Source organism: Microtus pennsylvanicus, chromosome 5 (assembly GCF_037038515.1).
Source record: "Microtus pennsylvanicus isolate mMicPen1 chromosome 5, mMicPen1.hap1, whole genome shotgun sequence".
Classification (NCBI taxonomy): domain Eukaryota; kingdom Metazoa; phylum Chordata; class Mammalia; order Rodentia; family Cricetidae; genus Microtus; species Microtus pennsylvanicus.
In genome coordinates, this window is record NC_134583.1 from 48598558 (window position 1) to 48618969 (window position 20412).

Sequence of the window (20412 nt, forward strand, 5' to 3'; positions counted from 1 at the left end):
TTTTTTCCTCTTCCTAGTTACACTCTCCTGGGATTTAGAAGAGGGTGGAGGGTGGGAAAAGATTCCTATATTCTGACCTATTTGGATCGGCTGTACAGTGCTCAAGGAGACGTCTTCCACAGGCTCCCAGTAGAGGGAATGGACCTCATTCAGGCACACTGAAAACAGGATGAGGCCAAGTGAGACCTTGAGAAGCAGACATCAGGGCTCCCTAAAGTCTGGGTTTTGAACTTTTCTCCCTGCATGGCCATTGTGCAGGACGAGGTTTATGTCCCAGGGTGTCTAATTATGTGGGAACTGAGGTCAGAGGTCGTCACTACCATACTCAAGCAATATCCTTGTCCCGAGTTGATGAGGAGCTAGAGGATCCCATGATCTGATGGAACCACATGTTACTCATCTGCAGAGATTGTTTGCAATACTAAGGGTGCAAATGGCAGTGTAGAGTGTGGAAGAGACTGACTGGGTTATCCGGAGGGTAGAGGGGATACTGTGGCTCATTTGACCGCTCTGTGTAGATGGGCAAGCGTATGGGCCAGAGTGAAGCCCTGCTGGAAAGATCACAGGAAAATGAGTGGGGTTACAGGCCGAGTGTCTGAGCTCTGCTAGGGTGAAGCCCTGTTAGGCTTCTCTTTGCGTGGCTTGGTGCTGAGAGCTCTCTCTGGATTGCAGCAGCCATGTGAATAGAGCGACGTGGAGGGGCACTCTGAGAATGCTGTGTTCTGGACTATGGGAACCTGTGTGAGGCTGGACATGTGGGCTGGGTGTATGGCGGCTTCCTGCGGACAGGGTCTTCAGCTCTGCCGTCTTAAATATGAGTTGTGCTATCCCAGCAGAGGGGTGGAGTTTGTGTGTGACATTAGGACCTCAGAGCTGACCAAGAGGAGCAGAGAGTGGCCTTTCTGACCTGCCTGCTTCTGAGCCTCCTGCACACGGGCTGAGGACGGTTTCTAATGCATCGCTCTGTGCTTTCTGAACAGGACAATGTGGATCTGGGAGAGCTTATGTTCTCACTCTGCTATCTTCCAACGGCTGGCAGGCTGACCATCACCGTGATCAAAGCAAGGAACTTAAAGGCAATGGACATAACAGGAGCATCAGGTGGGACTTTCTTCACTTCCTCATCTAGTTCTCATTCAGTACACTATGAAGTTGCTATTATGGTACCTTGGGTCTGGAACCAAGTTGCCAGGTTTAACCACATTCCTGCCACCTGTAAGTGCTGTGTGACCTTGGACCAGTCACCTAGCCACTTTAGGCCTCAAATTCCCATCTGTAAAGTGAGAGTAAGATTTGCCCCTGTTGAGTTGTTGTATGATGAACCGTGTTAATATATATAAGATGTTGTATATTGAGATGCTATATCATGTGAGCTGAATCTTGAGTCTTTCACTACCCGCATTTGGGACTCAACCCACAGTTTGCATATTCTGAGGTGGTCTACCAAGTTAGGCCTTTTCTCAGACTTCACTATCTTGGGCTCATTGAAAACTGGAGACAATTCTGACTACTTATAAAAGTGAACTATAGCTTCGAATTTCTTTTCAGTGAACCAGGCATGTGCCTTTAAATTGTGAGCCCTGACTCAAGATGTCTCAATGTGCAGCTCACGCTGGGCACATTCATACCAGTCTTGGCCAAGTGGTCACTAAGGCACAGACCACTGCTACACAGACTGGCTGGACTCAAAGAGCCTGAAATGTGTGATGTGTGTATTCGTTTGTTGTTGCTGGTGTGTGTGTGTGTGTGTGTGTGTGTGTGTGTGTGTGTGTGTGTGCATATGTGTGCATGTACATATAAAGACCAGAGGTCAATCTCTTATCTCACTCCCAAGGAGTTATTTCCCCCCTAGTCCATCCCTACTCTGCAGCTCAAACGGGATTCCTGTATCTCTCTGCCTAATCACATGCTAACCCGAGAACTCACCCCTTCCAGAAGGTACTTTAAGCCAGAGGAGCTATATCATTTTTTTTTCATTTCCTAGAAACAGCCTAGAGTATAGAACATAAACTATAACAACACCTTAGAGTAAATGTCATCCTTGACTTTGGTTTTTAAGAAAGGTTCTCTCATTGAGACCTGGGCTCACTGGTTAGATCATGACTGGGCAGCAAACACCAAGGATTCTCTTGTCTCCACTTCCCTTGCACTGGAATTACAAGTGCATGCCACCCACCATGCCCAGATGTGTAAATGGAAGATAGTATGTAACTCAAGTCTTATACTTGCATGGCAAGGTTGTTACTGACTGGTTTTACTCCAAGATGTTGATACATTCTATGTTCTATCCTCCAAGCTGTTTGTGTCAGCCTGGTCACCTGTCACTCTGCCATGGTCATTCTATGAGTAGTCTTCTGTTCTCTTACTGATTAATGAATAGTGACTCCCTTTGCAAACAGACTTGCAGGAGCTCCCAGTACGTAAGGCCATCCACCCCTACAGACTGCCCCATAAAGCTCATAAAGCTAGATGCATTCTCCTTCTTAGAGGCCCATTCTTTAAGCAAAGATCTCCATGGGTAGCCCAGAGTTGGGGTGCTGAGTCCTGTCTCCCACTCCTGGGAAATATCTGTTTCTCTTTTCCTTTCACAGGCAGGCGGGTCCTGAATTCTGGTTGGAATATTTTATAATTTGGCAACAGATGTTTTCACCCTATTTTTAAATTTCATGAATTTTGAGGAGACAGTGTCCTGTGTTTTTTCTTGACAGAATAACTTAATTATTCTAAGTAGTTGCTGCCCACATCACATATCACATGAATTAAAATCCCCCAATCTAGTCTCCAGACAGAGGAAGAAAGTTTTCCCTTTTGGTCATGCATGCCCAGCATCTGCATTTGTCCTCACAGTGCCCTGTTCTCATGCCTGTGCAGATCCATACGTGAAAGTCTCACTGATGTGTGACGGCCGGCGACTGAAGAAAAGGAAAACATCGACCAAGAGGAACACGCTTAATCCCGTTTACAATGAAGCCATAGTCTTTGATGTCCCTCCTGAAAGCATCGATCAGATTCACTTGTCCATAGCTGTCATGGACTATGACCGGTGAGATACCAGGAGCTCTCTCTCTCCTTCCCTCCCTCCGCCAACCCTGTGTGTGTGTGCCCGTGTGTGCACACACAATCTCTGGGCAGAAAGGGCAGATTAGGGAGCAGCCGTTATGCGAGGTGGGATTCCAGGACACAGTGACCACAGGGACAGCATGTAGAGGACAGGCTGACAGGGAGTCACACTGTCCACACCATGCTGTCCTCCCACTACAGTACTTCCAACAACTTCGCCCCTCACTCCCCGTTTCTTATCTTTCTTCTTCCACCCTGCCATGTCCCACTTCTTTCCGTTCCCCTTTCTGCTTCCGTCTTAATATCTCTGTGTGTCAAACTGTGGTCCCATAAGTCTTGTTTTCCAAAGCTTCTATCCAAAACACAAAATGATTACTTTAGCCACGCCACCAATGTTTCTAAATATATAACTCCAGTCTTTTTTTCCCTCCTTGCACTGTGTTTAATAAAGATCATTTCCATCCACTTAAGTCTGAAAGCAAACACAGAAATGTTCTCTTGAAAATGCTAGGATCAGTATAGATGACAGGGTACATTAAAATGTATAAGATGCTAGACTTTTTAATTAATACAGCACAGAAAAGATATTTATAGCCTGCATTGTAGCCAATTGTGTATTTAAAGGATAGATTTGAAAAACAGACATTTTAATATGCAAAGGAAGTACCAACAGGGAATTATACATGTTAAACCAGTCATTAGACTGAAATGCAAAGTCTCTTTTTAATTAGAAACCTCCCACGTGGTCTGGGCACAATTATAAAAGAAAAAAATCAGTCTGACTTCTAATATAATCTCACAAATATTGCTTGTAGCTAAAAATTTTTCCATCTACCTCTGAAATGTTAGCACAGCGGCATCAGTGACCTCAGTGCTTTTCCAGTAGATCCTACAAGAAACATGCCTTGTCTTCGGACACAGTTGCCCATGAGTACGACAGCCCATGCTGGGCATAGACCTTGTCCTGTCTTCTCTGGACACACACAACACCATAGTGCCAGGTCCCAGGAGGGGATGCTGCCCACCAGCTTGGAAGCTAGGCTGGTATTTCCCAAGCTATTGCCAAGGTTCCTGCATCAACAAATCTGATTATGTGATTTCTGCCTTAATTTAATTATCAGTAAACTCATAAATCTGGCCTGGAAAAATCCACGGCAGTTTCCACAGGGTCTCTGCATGCATTTGATTTTAATGAGCATAGACTTAAATATCCCAAACAATCCTTATCTCTTCTCCTTCTCCCCACACGAACAGAATAGAAGCTACTCTTCTTTGTTGGGAGGACAAAGAGATTATCCCAAGAGTCGAAAAATGGGCCACATACTTTCAATTTTTTCAAGGGACTATTTTTTATTTTTTTACTAATGAAAAAGTAAAATGACAAAAAGCAAGACCTGCTCACAAAAAGTTTCAAACTGTTAGCCCTAAGTTAAAGGAGCTCTGGGTGTCTTCCACAGTTGAGAACTCAAGTTGGCTCAAGGAACCAAAGCCAAGAGTAGAAAAAAAGAAAAATGTGGAGAAGATGACAGTGGTGGTCCCTAATGAAGGAAGGAGCAAGAAGATCCAGTAACCCTCCCCTCTGTGCTCCTCGTTGGCATCTTTAGTTGCCTCTTATGGAAACTGGAGTGGGAGTTACATCATTCTCCTTCCTAAGGGCTTCCTTTCCATTCGGTATCTCTGGAAGCCAGCTTAGCCTCCAGCCCCAAAGTAATAGCATTACCACACATCAGGGAGTTCTTTGGACAAAGGTTCTCAGAACCAAATGAACCCATGTCAGTGTGACGAAAGTTGGATACAGTCTTGAACCCTAGGTCTATCTGCTGTTCAGCCTAGACTGAAGTTTTAAATTAAAGAATTAAAAAAAAAATAGCCCACTACTTTTGAATTTCTTCTACTCATTTGAGCTGTTGCTTTTACTTCTGCATACCAAAATTTTAAGAAAAAACTATTGTGGCCCATTTTCACAGTGTAGGTCATAATGAGGTCATCGGCGTGTGTCAAGTAGGCAACGAAGCTGAGCGGCTGGGCAGAGAGCACTGGAGTGAGATGCTGTCATATCCTCGGAAGCCTATTGCACACTGGCACTCTCTGATGGAGGTAAGACCTACCCAAACATGCTCCACTCTGTGGATTGCATGCTTTGCTGCCGAAGTGTAAAGCTGTTGACAGCATGAATGTGCCAGGCTCTTTTGTCACTAGCACTGTCCCTGGTGACATTTCCCAGCACTGTTGGAACTTGCATGAAATCTGAAACACAATTAATAAAAACTCAGTGAGAGAAATCAGCGTCCAACATAAAGACCCAAAAAGCAAAGCAGCCAACCACTGGCTCTTACCTTGGCTGCAGTCCGAAATGGTGATCCTGCCTCCAGGAATTGCAGAATGAGATTGTGTCTGAGAGCTGTCTCCTCCCGTTTTATAATCCTCGCTAGGACTGGGATTAAAGTCATGCACCACTGGGATTAAAGACATGCACCGCCAATTTCTTTGGCAAACTAGTGTGGCTGCTGGAATTCAAGGTGTATATCATTGCTTCCTGGCCTGTAAGGCTGAACAATGTAGCTATTTTACTATCCCAATCACCAGGCAAGCTTTATTTATTAAAATACAATTGAAATGCCACTACATTTCTCCTTTTGCCTAAAATAAAAAGAAGGCTATAACTAATATAAGAAAACTGTATACAATAAGTGCAATAACTGTGTACGATGTATACAGGCAATAAATGTTCATTTTCATTTGACAAATTCAGAGAAAATACTCCATATCTATCCTATCTTGGTGAGTCTAAAGTCTTGTACTTAATTTACTTTCTATCATAACTTCCTTTCTGCATCAGGTAAACGAGGAAAACTATAACTATCTAGTCTTCTAATCCCTCAAATACCCAAGAAAAAAATAATATTAACTGAGTAAGCAGGAAGTGCAAGCAAACGACTTCCAAAAAAAAAGTCAATGACAGAAACAGCTGGATTGGCTGGACAATCACCCAAAGTTCCTCTGCAAGATTGGGGCATGCATCTTCGGCCTACAGGCCTAGCATATCCAACCAGCCTTTTTTTTTACTCTCAGATCTTCAGGCAAGCTTTATTTATTAATACAATTGAAATGCCACTACAGAAACCTGAGGATCAGTATAATCTTCCCACCAGCCTAGGGTGTTTGGGTCAAGGATCATTCCTCATTTTTATTGTCTTTTTAAAATTGATTTTTAGTGAGTTCTACATTTTTCTCTGCTCCCCTTCCTTCCTCTTTCCTCCCCTTCAACCCTCTCCCAAGGTCACCATGCTCCAAATTTACTCAGGAGATCTTGTCTTTTTCTACTTCCCATGTAGATTAGATACATGTATGTCTCTCTTAGGGTCTTCATTGTTGTCTAGGTTCTCTGGGATTGTGATTCGTGGGCTGTCTTTCTTTGCTTTATGTTTAAAAGTTACTTATGAGTGAGTACATGTGATAATTGTCTTTCTGGGTCTAGGTTACCTCACTCAAAATGTTTTCTAGCACTATCAATTTGCCTGCAAAATTCAAGATGTTATTTTTTTTCTGCTGTGTAGTACTCCATTGTGTAAATATACATTTTCCTTATCCATTCTTCAGTTGAAGGGCATTTAGGTTGTTTCCAGGTTTTGGCTATGGCAAACAATGCTGCTATGAACATAGTTGAGCATATGTCCTTGTGACACAATTGAGCATCCTTTGGATATATACCCAAAAGTGGTATTGCTGGGTCTTGAGGAAAGTTGTTTCCTAATTTTCTGAGAAATCACCACACTGACATCCAAAGGGGTTGTAGCAGCTTGCATTCCCACCAGCAATGCAAAAGTGTTCCCTTTACCCCACAACCTCTTTTGCATAAGTTTTCATCAGTGTTTTTGATCTTGATTTTTTTTAATTTATTTATTTATTAAAGATTTCTGCCTCCTCCCCGCCACCGCCTCCCATTTCCCTTTCCCTCCCCCGATTAAATCCCCCTCCCTCGTCAGCCCAAAGAGCAATCAGGGTTCCCTGCCCTGTGGGAAGTCCAAGGACCACCCACCTCCATCCAGGTTTAGTATGGTGAGCATCCAAACTACCTAGGCTCGATCTTGGCCGTTCTTACAGGTGTAAGATGGAATCTCAGAGTTGTTTTGATTTGCATTTCTCTGATGACTAAGGATGTTGAGCATTTCCTTAAGTGTCTTTCAGCCGTTTTAGATTCCTCTGTTGAGAGTTCTCTGTTTAGGTCTGTACTCCATTTTTTTTTTTTTTTTTTTTGGATTCTTATTGTCTTTTAAAAGGACTAGGATTTTCTGACTCCATGCTACAGCTTGGGACTGACTTTTGGAGGGCATCTGCATGAGACAGAAAGGGAATCCTCAGTTTTAGGACTATCTCTGTGGGTCTTCTATTGGTTGACATCGGGTTCAGGTTTATTTAATAAAAATAACAAAGAACAAAACAACAATGTGTGGAAAGGATATGTCTCTCTTCCTTACATATACCAAGTTCAAAGGAAGACAGTGTAGAGGCAGCACCATGGTCAACAGACTCCTAGACTTCTCTCATCTTTCTTGTTAACTGTCCCAGAAATTACCTCATTATGCAATGTGGCTGCTAAATTCAAAAACATTTTGTCTTTCATGTCACAAAAATATGGAACAAGGCAAGGGTCGAAAGAACACACAGTTCTTCTTACTGGATTCTCTTTGAGATCTCCCAAGACATTGCTTCTCGTGTGTGATTTAGTCACAGGGCTTTGGACATGTCCAATTTCAGAGGAGCATAATAAATGTATTCTTTTTATTATGTGCCTATCTAAGAAGTAGGGCTTTATTTTCCATAAAAGGGAAAATGCATACTGGCCACCATCCTGCCACTTTTCCCTCACCCACTTCCTTCCCTGTCCCTTCTCATTTCCTCTTCTGCTTATCCTTCCTTATTGACAAAGTTATTTGGGCATTCTCCTAAACGGAATTGTGATTGAGGAGCATTTCTGAGGATTCCATGCCATGTAGACACGTGAAACACACACATGAGCGAGAGGCCACTTCCTTCTTAGCTCTTACAGACACTGCCAAACAGAAGTGTCTTTTGAAAACTAAATTTATTTACTCATTGGCTTATTGGCAGTGCCCATGCAAAGGCATGTGTGTGAGAACCAGAGCACAGTTATGGGGAGTTGCTTTGTTTCTTCCACCAAGTGTGTCCTACAGACGGAGCTCAGGTCGTCAAACTTGGAACCAAGGACCTTAGCCCACTTGCCATCGCACTGGCCCAAGAGAGGAGATGAATGTGAGTCATGAAAGTGCATAGCCATAAGCTTTGTCCTTCATAGAAAAAGCAGAGCACGTAAGAGAGGTGCTCCTTGAGCTTGCGGGAGACTAGAGCTGCTGGGAATGGGAGTACCAGGAAACAGGCAGAGGCCACTGGCCAAGGGCGTGTGGGTTCCAGGCAGAGAATTTTCCTCTGTTCTCCCAGTGTAGGCAGCTTCTCCCCACATACACACCCTGAGAGGTCTCTCTGCCCTTGACAGTCACATGAATGTGACGGAGTAAACACACAGGCGACCTGCGAGGAAGAGGGGCTCCAGCCCAGGCCTACAAACAAGGGCCGCCGCCTCTGCAGGAATGGGGCATGAAAGAGACTCCAAGCATGACGGGGACTAGTTATATGCCGTGATAGACTAGGATCCCCTGATTTTCAGGTTCCTGAGTATATCTCTGCCCCTGGGCCACAGAAGCTAAACCTCTCTTTTCCGGCATCAAAATTAATCCCTAAGGGAGACCTCAAGACCTGTGAGCCGCTTGAGAAAGAGCCAGGGGACCTATGCCTCATTTCCTCAGCTCCTGGTGGAATTCTCAGAGGAACCCATATACGGACTTAGTAAATTGCCCAGGGATAACTGGTAAGTGGCGGTGAAAACCGCTGTAGTCTACTTCTTCTACCCTTGGAAGTCACTTCTGACTTAAATTCTTCTTTGCAGTCAGAAATGTCAAAGCTCTGTGACAGAGATTGGGAGAGGAATAAGGTCCACAGGGGATGAGAGATGAGTCCTGACCCAAGCAGGACTTTCTCGGTGGCCTTGGCAGACAGTAACCCTGGGGTGTGGCATGTCAGGTGTGGGAGAGGAGGCACCATAGAGCTGCCCTCCACTTCAGAAGGAAGAAGGCCGTGCAACTCACGTCCCTGGGAGGAGCTCTGTAAACCCTTAGCTCTCAGCATTTTGCAAGCCTGTATTCGACGGTTATGTAACTGAGAAATAAGCATCTTGAGGGTTAAAGTAATGAAAGCTGGGAGTCATTTCTACAGTGGCTGGAATTACTTCAGCAAACACAATGGCCGTTTCTCAATGGTTGCAGCGGAACTAAGGAAATGAAATGCCTATGTCCCCAATATGAAAGGCAAGTAAGGCTGCTCATTCCCTGTGGTCTCCTGCCTGTCTTTGAAGTCATGTCTTGAACTCTGTGATCCATCTCCAGAGGGGCAATGCTGCCTTCCCTTTTAAAAATAAACATGTAGCTGGCAAAATTAGGGCAATGGTACCAGATGAGATTAAAGAAGGTGGAAGATGAACTGTTCTCTGTCAGCCACCGTATGGATGGAGGCGGTCACAGGGCAGGTCTGGGAAGGATGTGTGCTGGACTTAGATGGACCTAGATTCACACTGCTGTGCAGCCATGTGCTGGTCAATTGTTCTTCACCTTTGGTTTTTCTTATCTATAAAGTTGCCGTAACTTCCTATCTGTAAAAATCATTCTAAATATTCAAGTTTTGAAGGGGTGGGAGAGTTGATGTGGGATTCACATAGCCAAGGCTTGCTTTGAGCTTGTTATACAGTCAAGGATGACCTTGAGCTACTAATCCCCTTGTACATCATAGGTGCTAAGAATATAGGTGCACACCACCAAAACCATTTTACACAGTGCTGGGAATCGAACCTAGGTATGTTCATTTCTGAGCAAGCACTCTAGACACTGAGCTATATCCCCAGCACAGGCCAAGTTAATCTGTGAGAAATGCAGCTCCATGGCTGGCACCTGGCCAGTCCTTAGTAAAGTTCTCATTATTGTGTGTCGTATTCTGGTGGGATACTGTGTGCCCTCATAAGACTCTATAACATAAGGAAATATCACCCGTGATGTTTTTCTTAGTGACAGCTAGCAGCACCAGTGAGCATCATCCCAGGTCGGAAGAGTGGCTCACTCAATACTTGACTGACTCAAACTCAGAGATCCACCTGCCTGTGCCTCCCAGATGCTGGGACTGAAGACATGTACCACTACTACCTGGTTCAGGTGTACAGATTTAAGGTCTATTTCCTTTCTCCTTGAACTCCTGTAAAGATAACCTGCTATTATGCTCTCCTAAACCAAGACCTGCTTAATCCTAGGCTTCTTAGTGTGTGTGTGTGTGTGTGTGTGTGTGTGTGTGTGTGTGTGTGTGTACATGTATGTATGGACCACAGGGTGGAGTGAATAAGAGTGAGCATATGTTGGGATTTCGTGTGTTAAAGGTTGGCCTGACAGAAACTCCATGTTGTTAGGAACCAAGGGACGAGGTTAGAAATGAACCCCGATAACTGCAGAGACCTGGCTGTCTACTCACCGCTGTATCCAACATACCCTGACATTGCCAGGGCAGGAAGCAGATGGAGTCTTCAGAACCAATGAGTTCAAAAATCTGTTATACTCTCCCTGGGCCTCGGCATGGCTTCACTGCACACCCAAAGGTCAGCCAGTAACTCTCCCCCTCCTCTTCATAATGTCATCAGCTTAGAAAGCCGTGTAAGCTCCCCAGAGCAGTTTTCCTGGTACTTAGACGTAAGAATGTCCCTTCCATGGGACTGCAGGAGATGACAGAATGCTAAGGGCTCCCTTATCATAGCATCTTCCTCTCTGTATCCATGATAACACGGTGATGATCAGGTTGTGTCTTCGCCCCTTCTCACCCTCCTGACAGTCAGGTTCACCTGCATCCAGAGCTTCAGGAGGTTAAAAGGGAAAAGTTCCATGTTTGCATGGCTTCCCTGTGAAGTGCTACATAATATCTGGATTAAGACTTGGAATTATAGGAAACCAGATGCCATTTGGTTAAATTATGTTTTACTTTTCTGAAATGATAAAGAGAGATAACCCAATCAGAATATATTGTGAAGGTTTTATACTGATTCATAGGATGCAATAATAACACTATTTATATTATTGTGATACATGTATTTATATAATTATAATATATTAATAATCCTATACTAGGGTGCTCAGTGTGAATCCATCTTTCTCTCCCAATTCTTTGCCTTTGTACAGACAAGTTCATCAGTCCAGAAAGTTTTTACTCCAGCATGGCTGACTGCTAAGATCACCTGATTAAGCCTGCTACACCCTTTCCTCAGGACAGTGTTATAGTGAGGGCTTCTTGAAGTGAGCAGAGTCCTCTTTGTCTTCCTTAGATTCGGTGAGGCTATATAGAGCTTTGAAGGACCCAAAGTCTGGCCTTAAACTGCATCCCTTTAAAGCATTTCTAGATAGCTTCTATCTAGTAATTAACAAAACCCACGTGGAGTCTTCAGTCCACATATTCTCAGGGAAAACTTCTCATTTCTCAGACTGTGTTAAAGAAATAGCCCACTCCATCAACAGTGTAGGGAGTGTAGTTCTTGAGAAAGGTATTGACAAGTCAGGGACACTCAACAGAGTCACCATGCTGCTTCCCAAAGATGCAGGAGACTTAAATACCCTGGGAAAGTTGCTATTCATGACAGAGCCAGGCAATAGGATCTCTTTTCAAGGAAGGATGTGAATGGAAAGGACACGTGGAGCTGGGGGAACCTGGGTGCAATCACAGGCCTATACAGACCATCTTCCCCCTTGTTCCGGTAGCTCATAGTAATCCAGGGGTCATGTTTGCACTTAGTTCCTCCTTCAGTCCATCTGAACATAGGGTTTCAAACTTAGGTAAACTGGAATTGCTTCTCCCTGCTCCCAGGCTTTCTCGTCTGGAATTGGCATGGCTTCACTGCTAATCTAGGAGAAATGAAGCTCCACAGCTGGTGTCTGACCAGCACTCAGGGAAATTCTTGTTTTTTTTTCTTTTTTTTTTATTGATAAAAGGAGAATAAAAAACAAATTTCCACCTCCTCCCAGCCTCCCATTTCCCTCCCCCTCCTCCCACTCTTCTCCCCCTCCTCCCACCCCTCTCCCCTTCCCCCCACTCCTCTCCCCTGCTCTTCAGGGAAATTCTTATGATTAATGTGTGACTTACATCCTGATGGGTCCCTCTGTGTCCTCATGGGACTCTGCTAAAGATCCTCAAGAAACTCCCCTTCTCTCATAGCATGATTCTTCCCTACCTAAGAATTATGTACCAGATGCCACGGTGTCACCTGAACAGGTAACAGAGATATCTGGAGATTAGTAGGGTTTCTTTCCCTCAAGGAGGCCCAGCTCTAAGACTTTTTCTGTGAATGATTGTTTACTGTTATCTGCCTTCGTTTTGCACTAATTCAGTGCAGGAGACATGATTCATAGACAAGGAAAAGCGAAGATAGTGAGTTATGTCTGATGAGTGAGGAAAATAAATGAGGTGTGTAGTGGTGGCAACTGGGTTGCCTTCATGCTGAAACTGCAGAACCTCCATTCAGTGGACTCCACAGTAGAAACAGCCAAGGTGGCAACGTTCCTGAGAGTGAATCTGTAGCAGGCGTTTAAAGGAGCTGGATCTGAAGTGCTCACTCAAAGCTTTGATTACTTCTCCGTTTAGAAGAAGTACATGAACAAAGATCATTTCCTCCATCCTTCCCATTTATCAGCTGGTCACCATGGCTTTGCATTTTGAGAATAATGAAGATAATATTCAGTACAACTGAGAGTTCTTAGTAAAGCATGAGGCTCCCCTTGTTATGGCTGTCTGGGTCCTAGTACTTGGTACTTGCTTTCTTAAGAGAAGTATATAATCCCAGCTCTCGGGAGGCAGAGGCAGGTGTATCTCTGTGAGTTCAAGGCCAGAGGCCCAAAGCTACAGAGAAATCCTGTCTCGAAAAACAAACAAACAAACAAAAAACAAAAAAAAAAGGAAGGAGAAGAAGAACAGTAACACAGAAAGAGACACCCTAGAGGTCAGTAGTAGTACCCTGAGAAGTACTGGAAAATGACAAGGACATTGTCTCTTGAGCAGGTTTTTCTCACAAGGAAAACATTCCAGTTCCAATTTTGTACAAAGGCATGACTTGATGCAACATCTGTGGAGATGCAGAAGAGGAAAAAAAATGGATGTTTTTAGACAGTAGGAAAGACCTGCTTTTGAAATTTCTTTTTTTTTCTTTATTTCTTTTGTTTATTTTTTTTTAGTTGTTGAAAAAAAATGTCTGCCTCCTCTTCATTTCCCATTTCCCTCCCCCTCCTCCCACACATTGCCTCTCCCCCCACTCCCCTCTCCCTCTCCCCCTCCCCCCACTCCCCTCTTCCTCTCCCCCTCCCCCCACTCCCCTCCCCCTCTCCCCTTCCCCTCCACTCCATTCAGTCCAGATTCCCTGCCCTGCGGGAAGTCCAAGGTCCTCCCACTTCTATCCAGGTCTAGGAAGGTGAGCATCCAAACAGGCTAGGCTCCCACAAAGCCAGTTCATGTATTAGGATCAAAACCTAGTGCCATTGTCCTTGGCTTCTCATCAGCCTTGATTGTCCGCCATGTTCAGAAAGTTTGGTTTCATCCCATGCTTATTCAGTCCCAGTCCAGCTGGCCTTGGTGAGCTCCCAATAGATCAGTTCCACTGTCACAGTGGGTGGGTGCACCCCTCGTGGTCCTGACTTCCTTGCTCATGTTCTCACTCCTTCTGCTCCTCATTTGGATCTTAAGAGCTCAGTCCGGTGCTCCTGTTTGGGTCTCTATCTCTATCTCGATCCATCGCCAGATGAAGGTTCTAAGATGATATGCAAGATGAAGAAAGTGTGAAATATATACATATTAGAGTACTACTCAGCGGTAAAAAAACAATGACTTCGCGAATTTTGCATGCAAATGGATGGAAATAGAAAACACTATCCTGAGTGAGGTAACCCAGACCCAAAAAGATGAACATGGGATGCACTCACTCATAATTGGTTTCTAGCCATAAATAAAGGACATTGAGCATAAAATTTGTGATCCTAGAGAAGCTAAATAAGAAGGTGAACCCAAAGAAAAACATAGTCGTCTGCCTGGATATGGGAAGTAGACAAGATTGCTGGGCAAAAACTGGGAACTTGGGGGTGAGGTGGCATGGGGCTAAGGGGAATTGGGGTGAGAAACGTGAGAAGGGGAAGATTGGGGGAGCTTGGGGGAATGGGATGATTGGGATAAAGGAAGGGTGGACACGGGAGCAGAGAAATATATATCCTAATTAAGGGAGCCACCTTAGGGTTGGCAAGAGACTTGACTCTAGAGGGGCTCGCAGGTGTCCAGGGAGATGTCCCCAGATAGTACCTTGGGCAACTGAGGAGTGGGAACCTGAAATGACCCTATCCTATAGCCATACTGATGAATATCTTGCATATCATCTTGAAATTTCTTGAACTAAAAAATAAACTGTTTTTTGTTAATTTTTTAAATTTATTTATTAAAGATTTCTGTCTCTTCCCTGCCACCTCCTGCCATTTCCCTCCCCCTCCTCCAATCAAGTCCCCCTCCCTCGTCAGCCCAAAGAGCAATCAGGGTTCCCTGCCCTGTGGGAAGTCCAAGGACCACCCACCTCCATCCAGGTCTAGTAAGGTGAGCATCCAAACTGCCTAGGCTCCCACAAAGCCAAACACCAATGATAGCCTTTGCTGGAGAGGTTGTGGAGAAAGGGGTATACTCATCCATTGCTGGTGGGAATGCAAACTTGTGCAACCACTTTGGAAAGCAGTGTGGCGGTTTCTCAGGAAATTCGGGATCAACCTACCCCTGTACCCAGCAATACCACTTTTGAGAATATACCCAAGAGAGGCCTCATCATACAACAAAAGTATATGCTCTACTATGTTCATAGCAGCATTGTTTGTAATAAACTTTTTTAATGGTAGGATATAGTGTAGTAGTGTACAGGAGCACTTGGGGAGCTTTTGTACCTAGACTGACTGCAGTGAATACAAAATGGTACTTTGTGGTTGGGATCTCAGAGCGGTAACTCACATGTTAGAACCTGTGCTAGTGGGTGTTACATGGTCAGAATACAGTTTGGATGAGTGGGTACAGTTAATGTTAGGGAAGCACTGTGTTTCCATCTGGTGGAAGAGTGTGATCAGCCAAGCCAAGACAACTGAGACTTTCACAGGCAGCTCTGACTTCTTCTATGGAACTATTTGTTTGGAAGGAGAAGGATGTTGAGTATTTTCTCATTTTCAGAGAAGACACAAAATCAGAAACATTCTCAAAGGTCTGTAGAGATGTGGTTCACACAAAACACAAGAGCCCTCAAAATAAACAGTACAGATGTAAAAGGTGACGACCTTCTGATGGAAGCTGGCACTGCTGCTGAGGAGAAAGTTAACTGTGCCTCGGCAGCCCTCTTTTTCACAAATGGCCTTGCTGTGGCCCCTTCTGCCCACTGGGTTATGATCTAACAGTTACTCTACAGAAGGTAGATGACAATAAGTTTGCACTTCCGCAATGCCCAGCTCCAGAACAGCATTCAAAAGGCACTCGCTGACACATAGGGTGGATGGCTTCTTTCTTCACAGGCGAAGTTAATCAGTGATTTATGACACTCCTGAAAGTGCCACTTGCAGATGCTAACCTGGTGGTCATTTGGGGGAGGACTGTCCCTTGCCTGGGATAGGAACCAAAGGCAAAAGTGGAGCACCTGACACAGGTCATTCCAAGAGGCCACTGTTCCTAGAAAGGAGGCTTCCAGGAGATGACCCTGTCAAATGCTTCTTTCCACAGGCCACCAGCTGATAGGATAGAGCTAAATTTCTTGTTTCCACCAGTAATGGAAAAGCCTGATTTCTTGATGTCCTAGTTTGGGTTTTTATTGTTGTGAATAGAAACAATGATCATGGCAACTCTTATAAGAAAACATTTAATTGAGGTGGCTTTCTACAATACAGAAATCCAGTCCATTATCATCATGGCAGGGAGTGTGTTGTTGTGCAGGCAGGTGTGGTGCTGGAGCTGAGAGTCCTACATCTTGCAGGCAACAGGAAGTCGACTGACAGTCACGCCCAAGGGAAGTTTGACAAATGAGACCTCAAAGCCCACCCTTACAGTGACACACTATCTGCACCAGGGCCACACCTCCCAATAGTGCCACTCCCTTTGGGGACCAATTTTTAAAACAACCACAATGGTTATTCCAAAATCTGACAAAATGTGCGAGAGAAATGGCACAGGTGGTGTTGGTTACCCTGAGACCCATTTTTCTGTCTTGTTACTGGTGTGTGCCTAGTCCTAACAAAACTGTTGGCACATGGTACACCCTCTGCAAGCTTTCCTAATGAAGTAATCATTGATGTGCACGTAACAGCTTGCATTTAACACCAACATGGCTAAAAGTAAGACATCCCACTCTCAGGAAACACATGAATGTTGTTTCCAGTTAAGGAAAAACCTGTTCTCCTTTTGTTTCTGAGTGATACTTTTCACGGGGGATTCAATTCATACATGGAGCTGAAGGGCGTACGGGAAGTTCTCCGTTTAGGATTGCTCCCTGTTTTGAGAAACGCAATTTCTTAGCTCAGTCGTGTGCCCACTTTTCTCCATCCTCTTCCTCATATTTCAGTTGATTTAGAATGAAAGGGAAAATTGAGCAGGCAAGATAACTTAGCTGGGAAAGACACTTGCTTCAAGCTTGATGACCTATATTTAACTCCCAGGACACAACCCTCAGAAGGAGAGAATAAAACTCTTGTAAATTGTCTTCTCACATCGACAAGCGTGCTGTGGTACATGTATACTCCCTATTCACTTAACACACAAACGCACAGACATGCATACACACACATACACACAATAAATGTAATTAAAAGTTGAAAATTATTTAGCATTTATTATTAGTACCTTTAGTAACTTTCTATCTTGCTCCTGTCACTTGATTTTGAAATAAATTCCTGCTCTGTGTTGAAAGTTGGCCATCGGGAATGGTAGAATAACACCTTCCACTCATTTTAGGTACAATTTGGGACATGATATATGATAACATTTACAACTGAAAAATCTTAAAGGAAAGTTTCTTCAAAACCAAGTAAAACTTCACAGATTGTTACCATAAAGCAATCTGAAGTTTCATTGCCTGCTGTGCAGTGGTGCATCACTTGCCGACTGCCCAAAACAAGCATTCTATATGACACAGGAAACATCAAAGTAGCTTTGCTCCGTGTGGCTGAGGATCTGAATGTCACCTGCTTACATACTTTAATATTGACAAATAAATGTTCAGATTGATAGTTGACTAGAGAAAGGTCATAAAACCAATCAAGCTAGTAAATGCCATCCAAAAATATTAAGACTGACTACAAATTGTACTATGTAAACATTCAGGATTTTTCTTCCTGTTATTAATGCTTAATGAAGTCTCTGCAGGGGACATGGAAATTTGGATCCAAAGAAACCCACATCTGTTTGTATTTTTCTCTGGGCCTTATCTACATTTTATCTCTGTGATGGACTAAATGTTTGTTTTTGCAAAAAAAGAAAGAAAAAGAAAAAAAGAGGAAGAAAGAAATCTTGTTAAAATCAGATCTCCAATTCGGTATTGCTAAAAAGGTAGGGGATGATAAGTGAGGGGTCTCTGCCCCCATGGGTAGAACTAGGGCCTTACAATAGAAGTCTATCACATAAGGACACAGCAAGAAGGTCGTGGCCTTTGAAGGCTTAGAGCTAACCCTCACAAGACACAAAAGCACTGCATCCTTGATCTTGAACTTCATAGACTCCAGACTATGAGTGGTAAATTTCTGCAGCTTAGAGATGATCTAGTCTAAGGTACTTTGAAGCCAAGAAGAGCAAGGAACTCTCCTTATTATTTGTGTCCACAGTCACATTAAGAAACAAGAATGACTTGGGCTAGGAAATAACTCCTTGCTAAGAGAAAGTTGACCCTGCATAGAGGATCCTGGCCTATCAGGCTGGGTCACCCTGGATGTAGAATTGGACTGTATTAGAGTGCTTCTCACTTTACTACACAAGGTGAAGGAATGAGTTGACCATCAAGGCCCCAAAGCATGAAGTATAGCATAGGAGAGCAGCCCTCTCCTTCCACCTTGACCCTGCAGGGCAACATGTACCGGAGTTTCTAGTAGAGGTCATAGAATTTAATCTCTCAACTGTATTTTAAATTTTGCATTCAAAGGAGTTACAGAATATTCACTTCCAAGATTAGAGCCAATGGCTCTTACGTTGTTACTATTTACAAATAGTGTGGCACTTGTTAGTTTTCAGGTATTAGACCAACATATGTGACTGCAGTCTTACCTAGATAGAAATCTCATCAGGAATGGGAAAGAAATCACAACTGAGTGAGACCCTATACTCTCGGTGTAACAAAGGAAAATCAGACACATAGACATCAACTCTTCATTTGAGTATGGCAAAATCTAAGTCCTTACCCATGGCATTCCACCACAACAGCTCCAGCTTTTCTTCTAACACAGCAGTGGGCATAAAAGAGTTAATAGCAAAGACCTTGGGAAAGCCTGTCCTTGTTACAGGAAAATCACTTTTAGCTCCAGTTGCTGCTGTCAGAGGAGCAGCTTGAAATGTAAGAACGGGAATAATAGGGAAGAAAGGAGTTTTGAATCACAGGGGAGTATTTGAGGACTACTCAGTTCAGAAGATGGTCCTCTTACTGCTTTCAGCCAATAATTCTCTCAAGCCCCAAAGCACAGACATAGAGCCTCCCCATCATCACAGATTGTGTCTTAACTCATGGGTGCCCAGGACACTGCCCTGTTAAGTATATAAAGCTCCATCAATATCAGAAAATGAGCACAATCAATGTAAAATAAATAGAAATAAATGGTGCAGAGCTCTAAACACAGCACTAAAGGAGGAAAGTCATCAACAACTCTGAACCCAGAATACAGCATTGGCCTTCCAGGCAAGAAATGCTTAGTGGTGCAATAGTGGCAACTCTGTGATATGGGTAACCAACTGCTTTCTGATTAGAACTAAGGCAGCTCCACCAGTTAAGATCCTGTGCTAAGACTGACTGCTCTTCCAGAGGTCCTGAGTTTAATTCCCAGCTACCACATGGTGGCTCACAACCACCTGTAAAGAGATCTGGTGCCCTCTTCTGGCCAGAATGTATAAATAAATAAATAAATAAATAAATAAATAAATAAATAAATAAGATCCTATGTTAAGGACATCATAGGCCCTAGAGATGAAGCTACAGCCATTGTTCTGTTACATGATTATGATGTGCTTTAGTAGAAGTAAAACACTAAGAAAATACAGAGTGGTAGAACCATAAGTTCCACAAATGAACCCTCCATTAGACAAGGTAATGTGAAAGCAAACCACTGAACAAAGATCTGGACCAGAGTCCAGGCTGCACTCAGTCCCATCCTAGAAGGAATGAGCAGCTGAGCACTGAGCTCCCTGTAACTCTAACCCCTCCATTCTCAGAGAACAACGTATGCCCTCTTTTGGGTGGGAGGGTTATGTGACTAATGGGATTCGTTTGCTGGGTAGCTATTGTGGTGAACTTGGGGTTGCTACATGAGACTACTTCATGTGACAGAAGAAACTGAAGAAAGAGTAGAATAGATGTGGAAGACAGACAAGGACTAGAGCAGCCACCAGCCACAAGGCATGGAATTATTTAAATTTGTATTAACATATATTAATCATGTAGCAATGTGTTTCATTATATTTTCAGATATATATAACATATTTTGATCATATTTATCCTTTCCCCAATTACCTCTCATGTACCCCTTTTGTTCCCACTAATCCTTTCTCTTCCCAACAGTCCCCTTCCTATTTTTCATGTCTTTTTAAATGACTCAGTGAGTTTGATTAGGACTCCTTACTGGAGCATGGCCATCTTGCCAGTGGATATGGCACTGAAGAACATGCCCCCTCTCATTAACTAACCATAACGGTTTAGGTTCTCTTTGGATTCACTCCGAAAGTCTGACTTGAAATAGGAATGTGGAAGAGAGATCCATGCAAACACTCCTGTGATTGAAGCAAACAGAAACTGAGAACATAAAATCATTTAATCAGAGAGAAATCCGTGGCCCAAAAAACCATCCCGGTGGGCTACTCAGAATGCTGTTGTCACTGGTGTCTAACAGGGAGAGTCTTGTGCCAGCTCTGCCACTTAGAGTGGCTGAGCTCGAGCAAGTTACCTGATTTCTCTGAGGATCAGCTCCCTCCTGTCAACAGGAGCATTAGTATCAAGCTGGAAGCACCCGT

General features: G+C 43.7%; 1 protein-coding gene across 1 annotated transcript in view; it reads left to right on the forward strand.

Annotated features, from left to right (window-relative positions):
• The window catches only part of Syt9 (synaptotagmin 9), a 166270-nt gene that overhangs the window by 114929 nt on the left and 30929 nt on the right, over positions 1–20412 (forward strand). The window contains exons 4-6 of the mRNA XM_075971817.1: positions 981–1101; positions 2872–3043; positions 5028–5157. Coding sequence (XP_075827932.1) covers positions 981–1101; positions 2872–3043; positions 5028–5157 — 423 coding nt within the window. The remainder of the gene's footprint in view (positions 1–980; positions 1102–2871; positions 3044–5027; positions 5158–20412) is intronic.